Source organism: Pantherophis guttatus, chromosome 1, assembly GCF_059756535.1.
Source record: "Pantherophis guttatus breed Tessera chromosome 1, ASM5975653v1, whole genome shotgun sequence".
NCBI classification, from domain to species: Eukaryota; Metazoa; Chordata; class Lepidosauria; order Squamata; family Colubridae; genus Pantherophis; species Pantherophis guttatus.
Window position 1 is genome coordinate 274644912 of NC_142063.1, and position 20726 is coordinate 274665637.

Genomic DNA, 20726 nt, shown 5'->3' on the forward strand with positions numbered 1-20726 from the left:
TGAATCACTCTGTTAATACAGTGCATCCCTTATATTTGCTTTCCAGTGGAGCAGCTACAATTTTTTATGATATGCCTAGGTTCTGAAGTGTATTTCAACAAATGGAGAAGGATAACTTCGCTCACTAGATTAATTCATTTGGCAGGCAATGGTGGGCTTAACTAATCAAAAGCAAGTTCCATTTTGTTTAGTTAGATTTACTCCCAAGTCAGTGTATTATTGTACTGTGTTGAACTATAAGGTTTATTATAAGTAAAGAGATTTAAGACTGCATTCTCAATCCGGGCGGAACATATGTCATTTTTTTTTCTTTTTGTCAACTCCCATCAGTTAAAAAAATGGCAAAGACTAGCTTCCAAAAACATAACTGATGGACACAATTAACAACTGTGCATCAGTTGGTATTGCCTGTTAAATATTATACCAACTTCTGGTATATAATGACTAGGTAGTTGAGAATCTGAAATGCATTCTTTCTTTAGGCTAATCGGAAAGGGGTTGGATAAAGAGAGAAGATAGCATTTATTGGGCTAATGTATACTGCACCAGCAGTGACCTGTGCTTGGCAGGTGTGGTATGGGGGAAGGGAGCCAGTAGTAAGCAAGTCACAGCAGGCACACCTGCTTGACATCTGCTCTTGCATTCTTCTGCACCTGTCTTCCTATCTTTGTTACACAAGGGCAGGAATGCAAATGTTCACATCTGCCTATGCTTGAGGTGGAGTGATAGCGTAGAAGACTAGTGGTGAAACTCAAGAAGATCAAGAATATGTGTGGCACATTCTACATATTTACTGGCCTAGTTTCTGTGCTGACAATCCAAAAACTCAAAAGTGCATAACTTTTGATTGTACAGCTTAAAACAATTATATAATCCTACCAATAATTAAAATTCAAGTAAGGGAACATACTTGCTGAATAATCAGTGAGGACTGAAACGTTCCTATGACGACTATTCCAGGGGTGAAATCTAAAAATTTTCGCTACCGGTTCTGTGGGCGTGGTTTAATTAGTGGGCAGGGCTTGTTGGTCAGGTGATTGGGTGGGCGTGGCTTGTTGGTCAGGTGTGCGTGGCCAAGTCGACGTCACTTCTTTGCCCTTTTTTAACCTACAAAACACAACACAACACAACTGGCTCACCCACAATGTAAAAGCAGCTGTGCTAGACCCAAAATGGCCCCTGCAACAAGCAGGAACCTCACACAGCCACAAAAACTCCAAAAAACCAACTTTCACACTTTACACACACAAAATTCCACATACAGGTTTGTGAGATTTTGTGTGTTTGTGTAGTTAGAGTGAAACACTACAGAAACACACAAAATCTCAGAAAGCTGCACAAATATTATTTTATTTTATTTTATTTTTATTTTTATATAAAAGCAGCTAAATTTAAAACTTCCTAAACTTTAAACGGCTAAGTCAAAAAAAAGAACAACTAAAAAAAACCCCAATTTTTTTTAAAGTTCCCAAAGGGGAAAAAAACTTACAGGCAGGCAGGCAGGCAGATAGAGCTGCTCACCAATGAGCTTGATTGCAGGCAGGGAGATTCAGTTGCTTGCTGATGCAATGGATTGCAGGGATTACAGCAAGCGAAGCAAGGCAGGCATGCGAAGGTAAGCAAACTGGAGGCTGGGGGGGAAGGGATTTTTGCTACCGGTTCTCCGAACTGCCTGCCGCCATCGCTACCTACTCGCCCGAGCCGGTTCGAACCAGGAGCATTTCACCCCTGGACTATTCCCATACCAGGTACAGTTGCTTTCCATTTTCCTTCCGGTGATAGGAATACTGGGACCATGACTTTATACACGTAGTCCTTGACTTATAACCACAATTGAGGCCAGAATTTATGTTGCTCAGTGAGGAATTTGTTAAGTGAGTTTTGCCCCATTTTACATCTTTTCTTGCCACATTTGTTAAGTGAATCACTGCAGTTGTCAAATTAGTAGCAGTAGTTGTTGAGTGAATCTGGCTTCCTCATTGACTTTGCCACAAAAGGGGATCACATGACCCTGGGACATTGCAATTGTCATAAAAATGAACCAGTTGTCAAGCATCCATAGGGACACTGCAAAAGTTGTAAGTGTGGAAAATGGTCATAAGTCACTTTTTTCAGTGCCGTTGTAACTTCCAATGAACTGTTGTCACTAAATGAACAGTTGTAAGTCAAGGACTACCTGTATTAGATAGGTACATAGGAAAGCATTCTTTCATGTACTGTTGTTCCATATTTATTTATTTATTTATTGGTTTGATTTATATGCCACCCTTCTCCGGAGACTCAGGGTGGCTTACAATGCATTAAGCAATAGCCTTCATACTTTTGTATATACCTGCTTAGTAGGGCTTTTGGCCCCCCCAAGCGGTGTTCTTTTTTATACAAAGTCAGCTTATTGCCCCCCACAATCCGGGTCCTCATTTTACCTACCTCGAAAGGATGGAAGGCTGAGTCAACCTTGAGCCTAGTGAGATTCAAATTTGCAGTAATTGCAGGCAGCTGGTGCTACTTAACAGCACTTTAGTCTGCTGTGCCACCAAGGCTCTTTATGCTGTGCCACCAAGGCTCATATCAGTAATGGGCACAACTCCTGAAGTTAGGCATATTGTGAGGTAAAACTGGTAGTCTAGCTACAGTAGAACCTCTGGTCACGAACGCTTCTGACCATGACCAAATGGGGTTCCAACCAAAAAATGTACTTTTTTTTTTTTGCCGCCGATTTCCCCTTCCGCGCCATTTTTTTTGTAAGCACCAAATTTCCAAAATTAGGTTCGGATCATGACCAAATCAGGTTGCGACCAAAGTTATGGAACGAATTACGGTTGTGACCAGAGGTTTTACTATACAATGTTTTGTGAATTGTGTTGAACTGAAATCAGAAGGTTAATTACTGTATTTTTTGGAGTATAAGACGCACTGGAGTATAAGCACCTACCTTTTTTGGTGAGGAAAACAAGGAAAAGAAATCTCCCGCTGCCTGTGAGCATTTTTACCTCCTTGCAGCAAACAGCCTGTTTTACTTTCATTTTCATTTTCAGCATAGCTTGATTAGCATAAGGAAAAAAAAATCTGCTCCAACAATTTACCTCTTTGCAGCAAGCTGCAGAGCCCTGCGCAAAACAGCTGAGAGCAAATCAGCTGAGAGTCAGGAGGCCGATCAAATCAATTTGTGCTAATTAGCCTGTGCTGAAGCTGAAAGGAGCTGTTTTTTCTTGCTGTTTGCTTGCAAGGAGGTAACTGCTGTGAGGCGGAGGCCAAAGGGTGGGGGACAGTGGGTGGGCGGGGCTACATTCGGTGTATAAGACACACCTAAATTTTCACCCCCTTTTAGCAGGGAAAAAGGTGCGTCTTATACTCCGAAAAATACAGTAGTTGTCACTAAAGGCAATATTGCTGCTATTACATCTACACCCAAATTAACCTTATACAATGTTCCTATACAATCAAGCCTCTGTTGTCCAGTCGTTTCCCAAATGGCGTCCTTCAAATATATTGGAATTCAACTTTCTAGCCAATACACCAGGGTGGCTCAAAGGTTGGGAAAGTTAAACAAACGACTGACATGGTGTTCTACGAATGCCAATGCAGGGTTATCACAGTAAGTACGCATTCACATCTGTGTTTTGGAAGTCTTTGGGATCAGCTCTGGACCCAGTTGATCTCATTGTACTACAGGTAATCCTTGACTTACAACAGTTCGTTTAATGACCGTTCAAAGTTACAACGGCACTGAAAAAGGTGACACAAATGTTTTTGACCATTATAGTATTCCAGGGTTGCATGATCAAAATTCAGACGTTTGGCAACTGACTCATATTTTGACCGTTGCCATGTCTATGGGGTCATGTGATCACCTTTTGTGACCTTCTGATGCGCAAAATCGGTAGGGAAGCCAGATTCACTTAACAACCGTGTTACTCACTTAATAACTGCAGTGATGCACTTAACAACTGTAGCAAGAAAGATCGTAAAATGGGGCAAAATCCACTTAGCAAATGTTCTCACTTAGCAACAAAAATTTGGAGGGGGGGTCAACTGTGGTCATAAGTTGAGGACTACCAGCATCTATTTTGGAGAGCAAAGTCAATTTCATGCTACTGTTTATTAGAAAGCACAACAAAGCTGATATTTTCTTTGCAATTGCTATAGTTCCCCATATCTTGTGAGTGATCAGTTTTTTTCCCCTGGGTGGGAATTCTTTCACCCTATTTACATTGTCTCAACCAGTTAATTATTGATAGTTATTATTAATATAATAATAATTGATCAAAAGGTCAGCAGTTCAGCAGTTCGAATCCCTAGTGCCGCGTAACCGGATGAGCACCCGTTACTTGTCCCAGCTTCTGCCAACCTAGCAGTTCGAAAGCACATAAAAAATGCAAGTAGAAAAATAGGGACCACCTTTGGTGGGAAGGTAACAGCGTTCTGTGCACCTTTGGCGTTTAGTCATGCCAGCCACATGACCACGGAGACATCTTTGGACAGCATTGGCTCTTCGGGTTTGAAACGGAGATGAGAACCGCCCCCTAGAGTCGGGAACGACTAGCACATATGTGCAAGGGGAACCTTTTCCTTTCCCTTTATTATTAATATCTGCCACTGCTTGGTAGGAGTTTAGGATTCTGTTCCTTTTGTGTCAATATCTTCCTCAAATCAAGTGCCATAATAGCCTGTCCAATGGTGACAACTATGAAGCAAAGTGCTTACATGTAAAATTGCCGACTTATTATTACTTCATTTTCACCATTTCTAGGGTTTTTGAATACACTGGAAGGATGATGGCGTGACAGCCAGGAAGCATTTGAGTTTTTCAGTCCTTTCGTTTGCATTCTTTTCTAAACCCCAACATTTATGTAGCTCCCACTCACAGTAACCTCTCATATTTTTTGTTAGCTAGCAGATGACGATGCACAAATAAATATTTTGTTTTTATTAACAAATAAGGACAGGGTGCTAGCATTTTCTTTTCTTTCTATGCAAAGTAAAAATGAAATGTTTATTACTCCATGATGGATGGTAGCTCAGGAGGCAAGATACTGATTTGATTATATTTTCTGTGTTTTTCTGTTGGCCAGCTGGAATAAGTAAACAGTGATTGATTCATAGTGTTCTCTGTGTTTCAAGGTCAGGAGAAGGGAAGATTGTTGTAGATCAGTTTCAGGCTACTTTGTGAAAGATTGAAGAGTGAAAAGTTTGGCGGTGTGGAACTGCCCTAAGTTGAAATAAGGAAAGAAATGATTTATATGCCTCCATTACTCACTATTGTTACAGGAGTGGAACATATTTCAGTGAATGAAACATCTTTCATTTTTCGTTCATGATTGTATTAGTATTGAATGGATGGTTGCTGCTATGTCCACTGGCATTTCCTCTACCATTGTAAAACTAACTCGGAGAATGCAATGTGAAAAAAGATTATTTATGGCTTTCTTTATCTCAGAATTTATTTCAGTGGAGAGCACAGCCTGATGGAAGGCCTCCATTACAGCCCACCAGAGGGGTTCAAGCCTTTTAAATTTCCCCATCTGCTTCCCCCATATTCTCCCATGAATATTGTGCTCCCCACAACCTGGTAAAGGTTTGCTTATAATGTTTGACATACACAAAGGTAGAGGGACGCATTTTTTGCCCCTCGTGTTAGGTTTTTTTTCTTCTTGAATATTTATGACTTTGTGGGGAGAAGTATAACTTTGATGTATGAAGTGCTACTATAAATCTCTGTACTCCGGAAGCCCAGCCCCACATTCATGAAATAATAGCGAAAACATAAACTGCAGAACATAGAACTCTAGTGATAGATCGATGAAAGAGAGAGAGAGAGAGAGAGAGAGATGATAGATTAGTTAAAAAGATGATAGAGATGAGGAGGAGGAGGGGGAGAGAGAGGGATTATAGATTTAGCCACCCTTGAAACTGGAAGACACTTAAGGACATAAGTCTTGTCTGTTCCAAGGAACATTGGTTCCCTCTTCATCAACTCCTGCCCTTACAGTATGGCTATGTAAGAGCAGGAGAGAATGACACAGGGAGGGAAGCAGTTTGAGTGGTCCCACTCACCTACAGATGGCTCCAGACATGTTCTACTCCAAGAGGATAGAAAGTTGTCCATATCATGTGTATAACTATGTTATTCAATATCATTCTGCTTTTTTAAAATTTCTATTGCGTTTAAAAGTGAATACTAGCATCTTAAATTGTGCACAGTGAACAATCAATGTAGATCTTTAATTTCATGCATTATGTGCCCCTTGTACCTGTACTGGCTAGCTGCCCTATTTTGCATTATATATGATTCCTGAACACTTTTCAGTGGTGACACCATTGCAGTAATAAAGACTGTTGTTACTACAGTAGATGTAAGAATGCAGAAGCACTCCTAACTACAGTTCCTTCCTAAGAATCAAGTATCAAATGAAGATCAGGGAGCACTTCCAGACTTCGGATCTTTCACTTTGTGTCGATCCTCGGTCCTACCAACACCTGCCTTCAATTCTGCATTATAACCAATTGCAGGTAGTCCTCGACTTACAACCATGCATTAGTGACCATTCAAAGTTACAACAGCACTGGAAAAAGCGACTTATTACTGTTTTTTCATACTTACAAAACATTGCAGCATCCCCATGGTCACGTGATCAAAATTTGGACAACTGACATGTATTTATGACGGTTGCAGTGTCCTGAGGCCATGTGATCAACTTTTGCGACCTTTTAACAAGCAAAGTCAATGAGGAAGTCACATTCATTTAACAACCATGTCACTAATATAACCGTGATGGCGAACCTATGGCATGTGTGCCCAAAGTGGCACGCGAAGCCATGTCACCCGGCACACGCAGCCTTGCCTGTTTGTCTTCTGGGTTTCTGGCAAGCATGCACGCGTGACGATCAGCTGTCCTTCGCGCGTGCAGCAGTCCCGAAAACTAGTGTGCGCATGCGTGCCACAACCCAGAAGTTCAGCTTTTCCGGAGCATGATCCCTTCGTGTGCGTGGCAGTGCTGAAAACCAGCCTGCGCATACACGCTGGCTAGCTGATCATTGGGCATGCATGCACGCTAGAACCTGGAAGTTTGGCTTTTCCAGAGCGTGACCCTGATGAGCGCATACGCGTGTGACATTTCCACACGACCTTTTCAGCACTCCCTGCTCTATAATGTGGCTAATGCTGATTTTTTTTTAAAAAAAAGAATGTTTCCACTTTGGACTCTAGTTTTTAATTTTGTCTTTTCTGCTTATGTTTACAAACTTAGATATGAAATGTTAGTTAGTTAGTTTATTATATTTATATACCGCCCTTCTCCCGAGGGACTCAGGGCGGTGAACAGCCATGGTAAAAACAATATACAACAAAAATTAAAAGCTTATTAAAATAATTCAATCATTCGGTCAAATTGTATGTTGTATACATGGTCCATTGACAATGGTAAATATGTAGCATTAGAGGTATACCCTATTTTTTTTAAAAAATAGAAGTGACGTCAGAAAAACCAAGGCTTCAGTTTCTGAGTTTCAGAAAACAAATACATATATCTGTTAGCATGTGTTGTTTGCAATAACAAAAATAGGCTTTGTTTAGCAGACTTGAGTTCCAGCATACATAACAAACAGCCCTATCAGATTAGTATTTTCTATTCCATATTTGAGAAGGAGGGGAAGGGACTTGTTAGTGGGAGTGGCCTTCCTGAAACACATGTAGGGAGTGACTTTCTAGCATTAGGTTTTAAGTGAACATTGAGGACTTGTCATTTCTGCATTAGCTTTCTTTGATCTGAGTGCGCTCCAATGTATGAATTTCAGTTTCCAGAATTCTTGGTAATGACCATACTGGCTGCAGCTCATCCAAATGGCAGGTGACATGTGGCTTCCTTTTTTTACTCAAGTGACAAGGGACTTATTCCTGCTGTAGTTTGAATATTCCACTTGCCACCTACAGATCTTCTGCATCACCTTTGATCAAAACAGGAGTACAGGAAACTCTTCTGTGGGTTGGTTGGTTCAAACAGAAACCCTTTTGAACTTTGGAAAGGAATTTAATTGGCTTGCGTTTGATGAATAAACATGGCTTTATTTGTAGTGAGTTCCTTGGTCTGTTTTGATTTTTGAATTCTTCTTCGTTGGGACACTGAAATGTAAAGCGATATTGGGTCGTCTGTTTAGGTTCACTCTGAGCCTTGGCTTACAGTAAATATGAGTTTTGTCCTACCAAAGTATCACTTTACACAAATCTGCCTTTGTGAAGCTCAGCAAATAAACCTTTCTAGCATATAAACCCCAAACTGCTGATTTGTTTACTGTTAAATATTTACTGTGAAGCACTATGGACTTTTAAGAACTGGTTATTCTAGTTTGTCTCTTCCAGCAAATGCTGTCGTTTGTAAGATCTTTCTTATTTTTAGCCTACTTGTCTGTGCTACTTCTTTGATTAGGCAGGAAGGACTAACATGAGCTCTAATCTTTAACACACACATAATATAACTATATTTTCAAAATAAATAACACTGCATTCTGGTGGGAAAAGGGAACACAGAACTAATATTCTGTATATTTGATGTCATTTAAACTGACTGAAGGGAACTGAATTTACCGCCCCTTTGATATATCTCAATCAAAGATATATTAATAGCGTACAAATTTCTATGGTCTTAGGCAATGGGTAGCATTTTTATAAAAAAGGACAATAGGAACAAAATAATTATTTTAAGATGTTTCACTTTCAGCACAAAGTGAATTAATTTTACCAGAATGTCCAAAGCAGACGAGCAGTACCTTAAAGCTTTCTATCACCATATCCTTGTTTCAGCATTCTCTTTTGTTAACATGCTCATAATAAATTAAATTCAATTTGTTCTTTTGCTAGATAATTTGGTAAGGTAAAATTAAGCTTTCTCTACCTGGGGAGTTTCATAGGTAAACAAGCATCTTCATCCAATTATTGGTAATCAGAATTCAATTCTGCCAGCTATGCCATGCTGGTGCTGCCAATAACCTTAAAATTCTATGTGTTTGTAGTAAAAGTTCTTGTAGGGCTCATTATGCTATCATTATCTGATTGCATTATGTTGACTGGAAATGGCTTCTTCACCTGCCATTCTGGGTTAATAACAATTCTTTTATTTGCCAGGTAGATGGGTAGTGTATCACCACTATATTTGGAAACAGCTATCTATTATGTGGTCTCATACCGACACCCAGACAACTAAAGAATAGGGACATAGGTCATATGTCATATTGGCCTACATATATCATAGGACATAACTGTAACAATAAACAAAGGTTCCTACTAATACCAGTGAATCTGATTGGAAGCCCACAAACAAGACATAAGCACAATGGCAATTTCCCTGCCATGTTCCCTAGCAGTTCTTGACCAAACTATAGATAGACTACAGGCCTGGATGGTTCTGAAATTGGATGGATGGATGGATGGATGGATGGATGGATGGATGGATGATGAATTTCCTTCCTTAGTAGCCTGGAAATTCTATGTGATGTATTCCAGCTAGATCCAAGATGCAGGATGATAGTGGAAACTCACATGATTCATGCTTGATGAAAGAAGCCAGTAAGACACATTATTACATTTCTTCCAGATCTTGTTGCAAAAAATGGAACTACTGCATTGTTTCTTTTCATGCCAAGCCATCCAGATTAGAATGCATTATAAAATTCTACCGTTCTTACCTACAGGAACCGTATTAAATGCCAATAATTATGCTGATCTCCCTTTCTCTTTTTAACAGCTTGCCCAAATTGATTCAAGAGCAGTACAGCTTGGTTCTCTCTTTGTCCGGGGCCTTGGCGTGTTGGTGATGGCCAATAGTGCCTGTGGTTTCCCCTTTCAAATGGATGATCTGATGCCATGGCATGTATTTGATGGAAAACTTTTTCAAGAGAAATACCACCAAGCACATAGAGGATGCCCTTTAAATCAGCTCCTGGAACACAATGCAAGTATACGGACTTGGTTTTAGATTGAGGAAAACGTTTTTGTACTTAAAAAGATGAATAAAACATATGTATATGTGTATATGTATGATGTATATATGACATTTAGCCCCTGCAGCCTCCCAGAGTTTCCTGACTAACATTTGGTTAATCTGGAGAAATGGACCTCAGTTTTAGTCATAATTAGAGGTGACATAATTAATTCGGTGGGACACAAGTTTGTCACAATCTTCTCTAAGCATTACTAATCAGGGTACTAGTTTTAGAAGTGCTGTACAGTCATGGAATATTTGTAATCTCTTCAGATACTTCAAAAAGTACTATATGTTTATAAAGGATGGACTAGATCAGGGGTCTGCAACCCGCGACTCTGGAGCCACATGTGGCTCTTTCATCCCTCTGCTGCGACTCCCTGTCACTCAAAATATGCATCACAACCGCCACTGTGCGACACCCGCCGGCACATGATTTATTGAGCTTTTTGACCCATCTTTTTTTCGGAGTTCAAAATGTTTTTGTTGCATGCAGAAATAAAAATTTGTTTTCTCTGTAGCGGTTCATTGATTTCATAAATGCAACACACTATAGTTTTTTTATACATAGCATAAAGGTAAAAAAAAAACCCGATATATGCAGTGTTATCTTCGTTTTAGATGTCAAAAGGGTTTTGTGGCTCCCGGTGTTTTCTTTTCAGTGGGAAACGGGTCCAAATGGCTCTTTGAATGTTTAAGGTTGCCGATCCCTAGACTAGATCATCATTTCTCAACCATGGCAACTATAAAATGTTTGGATTTCAACTCTCAGAATTCTGGGAATTGAAGTCTGGAGATCTCAAAGTGGCCAAGAGCGAGAAACACTGGTCTATAAAAATACCGAAATGTTGATGCAAAAGATGACTGTCCATTGAAGAGCTGATACGTTGATATTTCAAGGTGTTGCATAAAAGTGAACAAAACACTTCTATATGAAATAACTCTTCGGTTGAAAAAGCCCAGACTTTTCTAAATTAAAACTAGCCTTTTAAGACACCAGAGGCTGTTTGCACATAGTTCGAAATCATGATTCAGTAGTTGATGAGTGGATCTAAGATTCATGCTCACCATTTCAATCTTTTCCTTGTGCATGAGGAAGATTAACAAAACTGTTGAGTTTTGATTCATTCTGTTAGGTTTGTCTTGACTTGAACATTTAGGAAAGAAAGACCCTCGACTCCTTTTTTGAAATGAAAGATTTACTTTTACTAAAGTCAAGCGGTTACAGCATAAGCAAAGCAGGATCTGAATATCCCCATGCAAAGGCTGCGTTTTCCCCTCTACCCTGGCCCTCCCCCCTTGACCAGTCCGTCAATGTCCAATGATACTCGAATTAGATATTTTGGCTTTGAGGTTTGGCACCTCTTTGGTGGAGCTTCACATTCCGTTCTCACGGCTCCATCCTTCATTGGCCAGTCTGTTCTGGATTGACACCTCTGGTTCCTGTCATCCCCCCTTCTACCTTCTACCTCCCCAGTCTCCCCCGTCCCTGCATTTTATGGCAGGATCTCAGTGAAGCAAAGTATTCTGAAGATAGCAGACCTGACACCATAATTGGACCATAAGCCATTTTTTTAAACGAAGCCATACCTTGAATTGGATGCAGAACACGGGAAGAGAAAAGTAGACATGCTGCTTTATTCTAATCCTAGTGTTTCTCAATCTTGGGAACTTTTAAGGTGGATGGATGCCCATGTTGGCTAGGGAATTCTGGGAGTTGAAATCCATCCATCTTAAAAATTGTCAACCTTTAGAAAGCCTGATCTAACCATATTTTGCCCTTTTCTAGGGATGGACTGGTAACTATGGTTACTAGCACATACTTTTATCATTAACATCTGAACGAAACTTTAATGATCTCATTTTAATTTGACTCAAGTGAAAATTTCTCAGATTACCAATATTATTTCACCTATAGGAGTTACGATGCACAAAGTTTCAGAATCTGTTGGACCTGATTTGCAAAGCAAGCGTAGCAAATGGGAGGAAAATCCAGAGCAGACCAAGACCAAGCAGCTTCACGATAGGTAGGTGCTACCTGAACTCTTCAGAAAATCCACTGCATGTGACTCATGAGACTATAACCATCTTTGTCAAGACATAAGATCCAATGGTACAAAGCTTCGCAGATAAAACGTTGATGCGCTGTGGTCCAGCAATATTTGTTATAAACACGGAATAGTCATGGAAGGTGTAAATTGGAAATAAATGACATATTTCATTTCCTGTGTAAATTGAATTCCATGCAAAAGAACGAGTGTGCTCCGTGTACACGTGAGAATGTATTCTTTCAGAAAAAAATTTATTTATTTATTTATTTATTTATTTATTTATTTATTTATTTATTTATTTATTTATTTATTTATAAATTTGTATACCGCCCTTCTCCCTGAGGACTCAGGGCGGTGAACAGCCAAATAAAAACATAAACTACAAACATTAAAATACAATTAAAAAGATATATATAAATTTGGCCCCATGATTAAAAACAATAACAAACAAAAAAACATTTAAAAAAAACATTTTAAAAAGTGTTAGGCCAGCCCGGCTTGCTGGAAAAAGAGTGTTTTAAGGGCATGGCGGAAGGCACCGAGGTCTTGGATTCTCCTTATCTCTGGGGGCAGCTGATTCCAGAGGGTAGGTGCCCCCACAGAGAAGGCCCTCCCCCTGGGGGTCACCAACCTACATTGTTTGGCTGATGGCACCCCGAGGAGGCCCTCTCTATGGGAGCGCACAGGTCGATGGGAGGCCGTCGGTTGCAGCAGGCGGTCTCGAAGATAACTAGGTCCTATGCCATGGAGCGCTTTAAAGGTGATAACCAACACCTTGAAGCGCACCCGGAAGACCACTGGGAGCCAGTGCAGCTCACGCAGGAGAGGTGAACTACATGAAGATATATGCAATCTTCATGTAGGACAGCATGCACGCAGAGTATACCAAATCTTGCTTATATAAGAATTTGATAAAGTATTAATTTCCTTGAAACGTGTGTATAATAAACCTCACCTCTGTTACTTCTATATTTTAAAGAGGTAGTAGCTATATGTTCCATTTTTTTTTCCATTCTAGCTTAAAAACAGGATCCCAATTGTTTTGTCCATAGAAACTTCATTTTAAATGTAAAGATAGGATGATTTTTTTCTTTAGTGAATTATAACTGTCTGATATTTTCTTTAGGGAAGCATGGAAGGGGCAGAGGTTCTCACCGGAGGCTTCTGAGCAGACATCCATCTCATTCTTATCAGCCCCAGTGCAGGGAAAGTCAGTGGAGAGAGCCTCAACCAACTGGTTCCTTCTCTGAATTTCAGCCCTCAGGTAAAAACAAAATCACACAAAACTGAAATACCAAGCTACATTTTTTAAATTATTTACTTACACTTTTGTTTTTGAAGTTAAAGTATGAGTCACAAGGCCTTGAGTGTAACCCCTGAGAATGGCCAATTGATTTTTATACAGAGAAAATACTGAGTAAACAAGAAGAGGATTTCATTTTAATTTATAAGGCAAAGCTAACTTTTGTACCAACGACAGAAATACCCACATCAAAACAAAGTTATCTTATTCCAGCATATCTTTCTTTCTCACATATCAGCAGGATTTCCCTGTTTAAGCAAAGACATTCTGTGTTTGTTTTGTATCAAATTCTTAAGGAATTTCACTAGCCAACCCACCAATTGCCTGTCTTCTCTTGTCCTAATTTGTTCCTCAGTTCAGTAAAGCTTTTGTCCAGAATCTCCGTTGAATGGTTCTTGGACATACTTGAAAGTGAGCTCTGAATTGCAATAAAGGCGGTTCCCACTTTCAAGCTTGAGTTTTCTTCAGTTTTTCAATGGGACAATTAAAATATCACACTTAATTGTCTGCAATTTGGCTCTGTAATTGTCTGTAGTTGGCAGCCTTATATTAGTCCTCTTAAAACATCAAGCTTAGAGCATCTGTTAATTTATCAGCTGAAATGACAAAAGTGTGATTTCTCATTTTAAACAACCAGCCTGCTCAAGTCTCTCTCTCCCCCTCCCCCCTCTCCCCCTCTTTCCCTCCCCTCTCCCTCTCTCTCTCCCTCCCTCTCCCTCTCCCCCTCTCTCTCCCCTCCCCTCCCTCCCTCTCCCTCTCTCCCCTCTCTCTCTCCCCCCTCTCCTTCTCTCTCTCCCCTCTCCTTCTCTCTCTCCCTCTTTCCCCCTCCCCCTCCCCTCTCTCCCTCCCTCCCTCTTTCTCTCCCCCCCTCTTTCTTGGCTGCCGTATATTAGTCCTCTTAAAACATCAAGCTTAGAGCATCTGTTAATTTATCAGCTGAAATGACAAAGTGTGATTTCCCATTTTAAACAACCGGCCTGCTCAAGTCTCTCTCTCTCTCTCCCTCCCACCTCTCTCTCCCCTCTCTCCCTCCCACCTCTCTCTCCCTCCCCACTCTCCCCTCCCTCTCCCCTCTCTGTCCCCCACCCCCTTTCCCCCCCTCTCTCTCCTCTCTCTCTCCCCTCCTTCCTTTCTCTCTCCCTCTCTCTCTCTCACTTCTTAGCTGCTTTATGAGTTGAGAGAAAGGTACAGTGGCAGAAATGATACTAGTGAAAATATTTTTTATAGTAACATTGGGAAGTCTTTTTAACTGGTATCACTTTTTAGCTTAACCTGCCTTCAAGCTCCTTAGAAGAGTAGTAGAATTCATCTGGGACTTCCCAACTACTTTACCACCCTCAAATCATTTTGAGGACAGATTATCCTTCTGCAATATTTTCAATAGACATTTATCTTATTTTTTGAAACGAAGGTCATGCTGATGGCTAATTCCAAGAGTTGCAGTGCCAAGAGATGGCCCCAGAATGGAGAAGGGTGATCTAGAGCAGCGGCTCTCAGCCTTTGGGGCACCAGGGACCAGTTCCGTGGAGAGAGGTTTTTCCATGGACCGGAGGGGCGTGCTTTCTCATAGCAATAGCACTTAGACTTATATACCACTTCACAGTGCTTTACAGTCCTCTCTAAGCGGTTTACAGAGTCAGCCTATTGCCCCCAACAATCTGGGTCCTCATTTTACCCACCTCGGAAGGATGGAAGGCTGAGTCAACCTTGAGCCTGGTGAGATTTGATCTGCCCAATAGCTGGCAGCCTGTGATCAACAGAAGTAGTCTGCAGTACTGCATTCTAACCACTGCGCCACCACAATTCATGCTGCCTCATACCACAGATGGGACTTCACTTGTTTCTGGCACACTGCGGTTAGAGACTTGCTGGGTAAGAGAGAGAAACTATATGTGGAATATTGGCTTAATCGTTTGTTATGTTAATCCCTTTCTCCCTTTCCTCCCCTCTCTAAAAAATGAACATCTTTTTTCAGACTATAAATCACATGATCCATGATAAAAACTACCATCTGTCCTTCCAGTTTCTTTTTCCACTCGTCATTAAAATTCTGAGATGTTTTGTGACTGAAGGGAAGGCTTTCAGTTACATATGAGTTAAAGTAGCAAAGACTAAAACAGAAAGATTGCATGGGTCAAGAATGGACATCACTCCGAGCATTTTGAGGGACCATCACTTCCTAAAAGAAATAAATAGTATTTGCAATATTCTTTAGAACCTTTCTTCAATATTTGAAGAATATCAAATATTTCTTCAATGTGAGCCACAGTGGCGCAGTGGTTAGAGTGCAGTACTGCAGACTACTACTGCTGGCTGTCTGCAATTTGGCCGTTCGAATCTCACCAGGCTCAAGGTGGACTCAGCCTTCCATCCTTCCGAAGTCGGTAAAATGAGGACCCAGATTGTTGGGGGCAATACGCTGACTCTGTAAACCTCTTAGAGAGGGCTGTAAAGCACGATGAAGCGGTATACAAGTCTAAATGCTATTGCTATTGCTATTGCTATTTCTTCATTTTTTGTGCATGTTGTAAATTAATCTGTTCCCACACCTCAGGTTCACAATATAGACCAAGACACCAATCCTTGAGGGGACAATTCCAGTTTGCTCCTCGGTAAGTAATTTTTTGATGGAAAAGGGATAAGGGAAGAAAAACCCACTTCAACATTTGTATAAAGCCACTGGGAGATGTTGATTCAGGTGAGATATCATCAATGCTCTGATGATATTCAGCTGTACATCTTTATCCTGGGCCAAGCTGCAGATGTTATAAGAATCTTAATCTGGTAAATCAGAGGTCTTCAAACTTGGCAGCTTTAAGACTTGTGGACTTCAACTCCCAGAATTCTCCAGCCAGCATTTGGAATGCTGAAAATGAACTCATAGCAGGGGTGAAATGCTCCCGGTTCAGACCGGATCGCCCGATCCGGTAGTGATGGCGGCGGGTGGTTCGGAGAATCGGTAGCAAACATCCCTGCCCCCCCCCCACATCCTCAGCTGAGCCGTGCAAACATCAGAGGCTTTTTAAAAAAAATTTAAAAGCATTTTTTCTACAACCTCTTCGGCTTAAAAAATGCTTTTAAAAGTAAAAAAGAGAAGCCTCTGATGATCGCACGGCTCAGCTGGGATCGTCAGAGGCTTTTAAAAGCATTTTTTCTACAACCTCTTTGGCCGAAGAGGTTGTAGAAAAAATGGTTTTAAAAGTTAAAAAAAAAAAAGTTGGCCATGCCCACCCAGTCACATTACCCCCACCAAGCCACGCCCACAGAACCGGTAGTAAAAATTTTAGATTTCACCACTGACCCATAGCTGTTTCTGAGTCTTTGAGGAGTGAATGGTCACCTACGTGCCAGTTGTATGATGGAAGATTTATCCAAACTGTGGTTGCTAAATGAGGATTATCTGTTTTGTTGTTGTTGTTTTTGTTATTTCCCATGCAAATGATTGCAGGGGAGAGGTTCTCTCTTAGTAGAATGAATTGTTCATTTTTGCTTCGTAACTATTTCCTTTTGATTTTTAGATGGCCAAGATGATGCTCCTCAAGGCTATGGGTGAATAAGATGAGTTTCAGCAGAGAGAAGTTCTGTTCTTCTAATGTGTGCAGTTCATTGTTTGAATAAATGGGTTTTTTGATTGATTTGTTTTTATGATTTGCAAAGCTTAATAAGGCACAATATCTCTTTCACAAAATAAAATGTGAAATTTTATTCACATTTAAATGTGAAAAGGCATCTTAAATGTAAGATGCCTTTTCCTTTTAAAGTTGCATGTTCTCATATATTTGTACAACAGGCTTTCATATATTTGGCAACAGGCTTTCTTTCTAAATAAATACCATATTTTCAGACTACGACCGGAATATAAGACACACCTTAGTTTTTGAGGAGGAAAATAAGAAAAAAGCTGATTGGTGGGTGGATCGGCCTCCCAGAATACCCCCAATCAGCTGTTCCCAGAGGTGAATTTTAGCAACAGGTTTGTTGGTTGTGAGCTCCGCGCCTTGCTTTTTTTTCAGCCTTTGAAACCTCTGTTTCAGAGGCTTTTTTTCTGAAGCTCCCTTTCAGAGGCTTTTTTTTTCTGAAGCTCCGTTTCAAAGGCTTTTTTTCTGAAGCTCCGTTTCAGTTTCAGAGGCTTTTTTCAGCCTCTGAAACCTCAGTTTGAGAGACTGGGCGGGGCTATATTCGGCGTGTAAGATGCACCCAGATTTTCACCCTCTTTTTTGGGGGGGGAAAGGTGCGTCTTATACTCCGAAAAATATGGTAGTTTTTTCAAAATCTACAACTCAAATATACAAGAACAGGTGTCCTTCACTTGCAACGATTCATTTAGTGACTGTTTGAAGTTACAACAGCACTGAAAAATGACCTACGACCAGTTTTCATGCTTACAACTGTTGCAGCGTTTCCAGGGTCACATGATCAAAATTTCAGCACTGGTAACACATGTACAGGTAGTCCTTGACTTACAACAGTTCATTTAGTGACCGTTTGAAGTTACAACAGCACTGAAAAGAATGACTTATTACCATTGTTCACACTTACGGCCATTGCAGCATCCCAGTGGTCACATGATTTACATTCAGATGCTTGACAACTATCTTTATGACGGTTGCAGAGTTCAGGAGTCATTTTGCAACCTTTTGACAAGCAAAGTCAATGGGGAAACCAGATTCACTTAACAACTATGTTACTAATTGAACAACTGAACAACCACAAGGATTCACTTATCAAATGTGGCAAGAAAAGTTGTAAAATGGGACAAGTTCACTTAACAAATGTTTCAATTAACAACATAAATTTTGGGCTCCATTGTGGTCATAAGTTGAGGACTACCTGTATTTACAGCAGTCAGACTCCTGGGGTCATGAGATTGTCCTTTGCTATCTTCCCAGCCAGCTTCTGACAAACGAAGTCAATAGGCGAAAGTGGATTCACTTAACCATTAAGTTATTTAACAACTGCAGTGATTCGCTTAATAACCAACTGGTTGTAAATTGAGGACTACCTGTAATCCTCAATTTATTATCAATTGTTTAATGACCATTCGAAGTCACAACAGCTTTGGAAAGGATGCCTTATGGTATATAGAGCATTCCTGGCCGTTGTAAAATGTTGCGCTGCTTCCCCGCCCCAGTGTTCATGTGACCATATTTTGGGCGCTTGACAACCAGCTCACATTTACATTGGGTGCAGTTTCCCATGGTCATGTGACGATGATTTGAGGGGTTTTTTTTTAAGCTGGTTTCCAGATTTTTTGCTGGTTTCTGGCAAAAACTGGGCATTTGGGAGAGTACATTTGATTTACATCCACTGTAAAAAAAAAACCTGTCAAAAATTGGTCATCGGTGCCTCAAGTTACAACTACTACAACTTATATCCAAATTCCAGTCCCAATTGCAGTCATAAGTCAAAGAATAGCTTTAATGTGGTTTAAGTTTAACCACGGTTTGTTGGGTTTGGATAATAAAACAATCCAAGCTTGTCCAGAACATCTTGTGACTATCAGATCAAACATGGGAAAGAATAGGCAGGAACTATTTTCTTTATTATTGTAAAAAAAAAATGGTTTATGTGATTTGTGAACATAGACATCAGGAAAAAAGATGCTTTGAAACCAATGGGATTTTTGAATCAAATACAGAAAATAATATGGGGTTTTTTTTCTGTTTTTATTCTCACTTGCGATAATCAGTCACATAACTCATCTTGTAGAAGTAGCTTCATTTTTTTCTACCAAGTTCCTTCTGCTCAGGAAATAGCTATGCCATTTGTAAATACAAGCACTTACATGTCTATACATTAACATATCCAGAAAGCACCTTGGATGGATGCCAGTTGGCAAAACCCAGGAATCAAAGAGATTCAAATGCAAGCTGTGATTCCTATCTTTTTTTTTTTCCTGGCATGCTTAGCTGATCTCTGGCATGTGTCCATGTCAGGATGGCCTGTACCTAGTACTTGTCTTTGTGGACATAATTGCAAAATAAGAATTTAAACTTGATGTCACTTGATGTCACACAAAAACAGCACTTAAAATTAAATAAACTATTGTACAGTTATCAAATACTGTAGATTTAACTGAAGTTAAGTAGTATTCTGAGTATTCAGTTCAGATAAATTGAGAATATTTATGATCAAAAATTGTCCTTAGGAATTATATCTATACTACATCTTTTTATTTCATCATAATTATAGCTTACCATCTAAAATATTCCTATAAAAATCCTATCTATCGCACCTATTTTGCTTTATTTTTCCATGAATCTATGTGGAAATACCTATTTTTTCTTATTCAGGAACTTCAACATAACTTTCAGGATCAACTCTTTATGTTGTTATCTTTGTGACTTTTATTTTAATTCAGGCCAAATTAACTTTTTTAATGTTGAAATGCCAACCTAATTATGTCATGCACAGTTGGTCTTCATTTTGATTTCATTATTATGGGTTCATCTTCAGTTAGTTTACATATTTTAACATGCTTTTATAATTTGACATTTATGTTATAAGCTGCTGTGGGAGGCCAGGGTTTTTAAGAAGTAGCTGAGTATCCCAATTTCCAATTCCCTTTTTTTTTTCAAAAAACCATTTGAAACCAACCCACAGCTAGTGACTTGCAAAGCTCTCAAGTGCTGAGAATACTATAAATCTATCATAGCTCCCTCCATCTGACCATTGGAGACTGCTAATAGTGGCATTCAGTTAACATTCTTCTACCTCCACCTATCTTTATTGCAAGTTGTGTGCATCTGCTTGGTATTTTCCCAAAAGAAAAGTGTGGTAGGAATGGGAAAAGACTGCCAAGGCGTCATCTGTTTGTTGCATTTTAAAGAATGGGAAAATATTAATGTCTTAGCACAACATATTGTCTGATTTTCTGTTGCTTTAGTGGGGAACATTTTGGTAGCCAAGAGGTAACACTAATAAGGGGGAGGGAGGAGGAGAGATGCAAAGTGGGCAGGGTTATCACACAAGGGAGGTTGGGTGAGTCTATCAGCCCTTTGAGGTTGTCCAGGTAGGAAACCCAGACCATGAGCACTAATACTACTTATTATAATAGAGAATTTTCAAGTCTGAAAGGCCTTTTCCCTGCCTTTATCCTTCTGAGAATTAGGGAGGGTCCTTCCTGAAATGCTTTCTCCATTCCCATTCCTCATTTGGACTCAGATGTCTATCAGATTATAGTCCAAGCTACAAATCTTGCCCCTGTCTCCCAAGGTTATTCTCGGAGCCCATTACTATAGTCTTCCTCTTTAATTGCAATACGCTAGCTTTCATCTGCACCTCTATAACTGTCTGGTTTGGTTCTGCAACCCAACAAGACAGACACAGACTTCAGAGGATAATTAGAACTGCAGAAAAAACAATTGCTACCAACCTGCCTTCCATTGAGGACCTGTA

General features: G+C 40.0%; 1 protein-coding gene across 8 annotated transcripts in view; it reads left to right on the top strand.

The window, feature by feature from the left end:
- FAM120B (family with sequence similarity 120 member B) overlaps positions 1-16963 on the top strand; it is a 43883-nt gene extending 26920 nt beyond the window's left edge. For all 8 annotated transcript variants that reach the window (XM_060692345.2, XM_060692346.2, XM_060692349.2 and 5 more), the window contains 5 exons: positions 9738-9944; positions 11893-12001; positions 13152-13284; positions 15878-15940; positions 16847-16963. In XM_060692345.2, coding sequence (XP_060548328.2) covers positions 9738-9944; positions 11893-12001; positions 13152-13284; positions 15878-15940; positions 16847-16859 — 525 coding nt within the window. In that variant the 3' untranslated portion in view covers positions 16860-16963. The remainder of the gene's footprint in view (positions 1-9737; positions 9945-11892; positions 12002-13151; positions 13285-15877; positions 15941-16846) is intronic.
- Positions 16964-20726: the final 3763 nt, after the last annotated feature.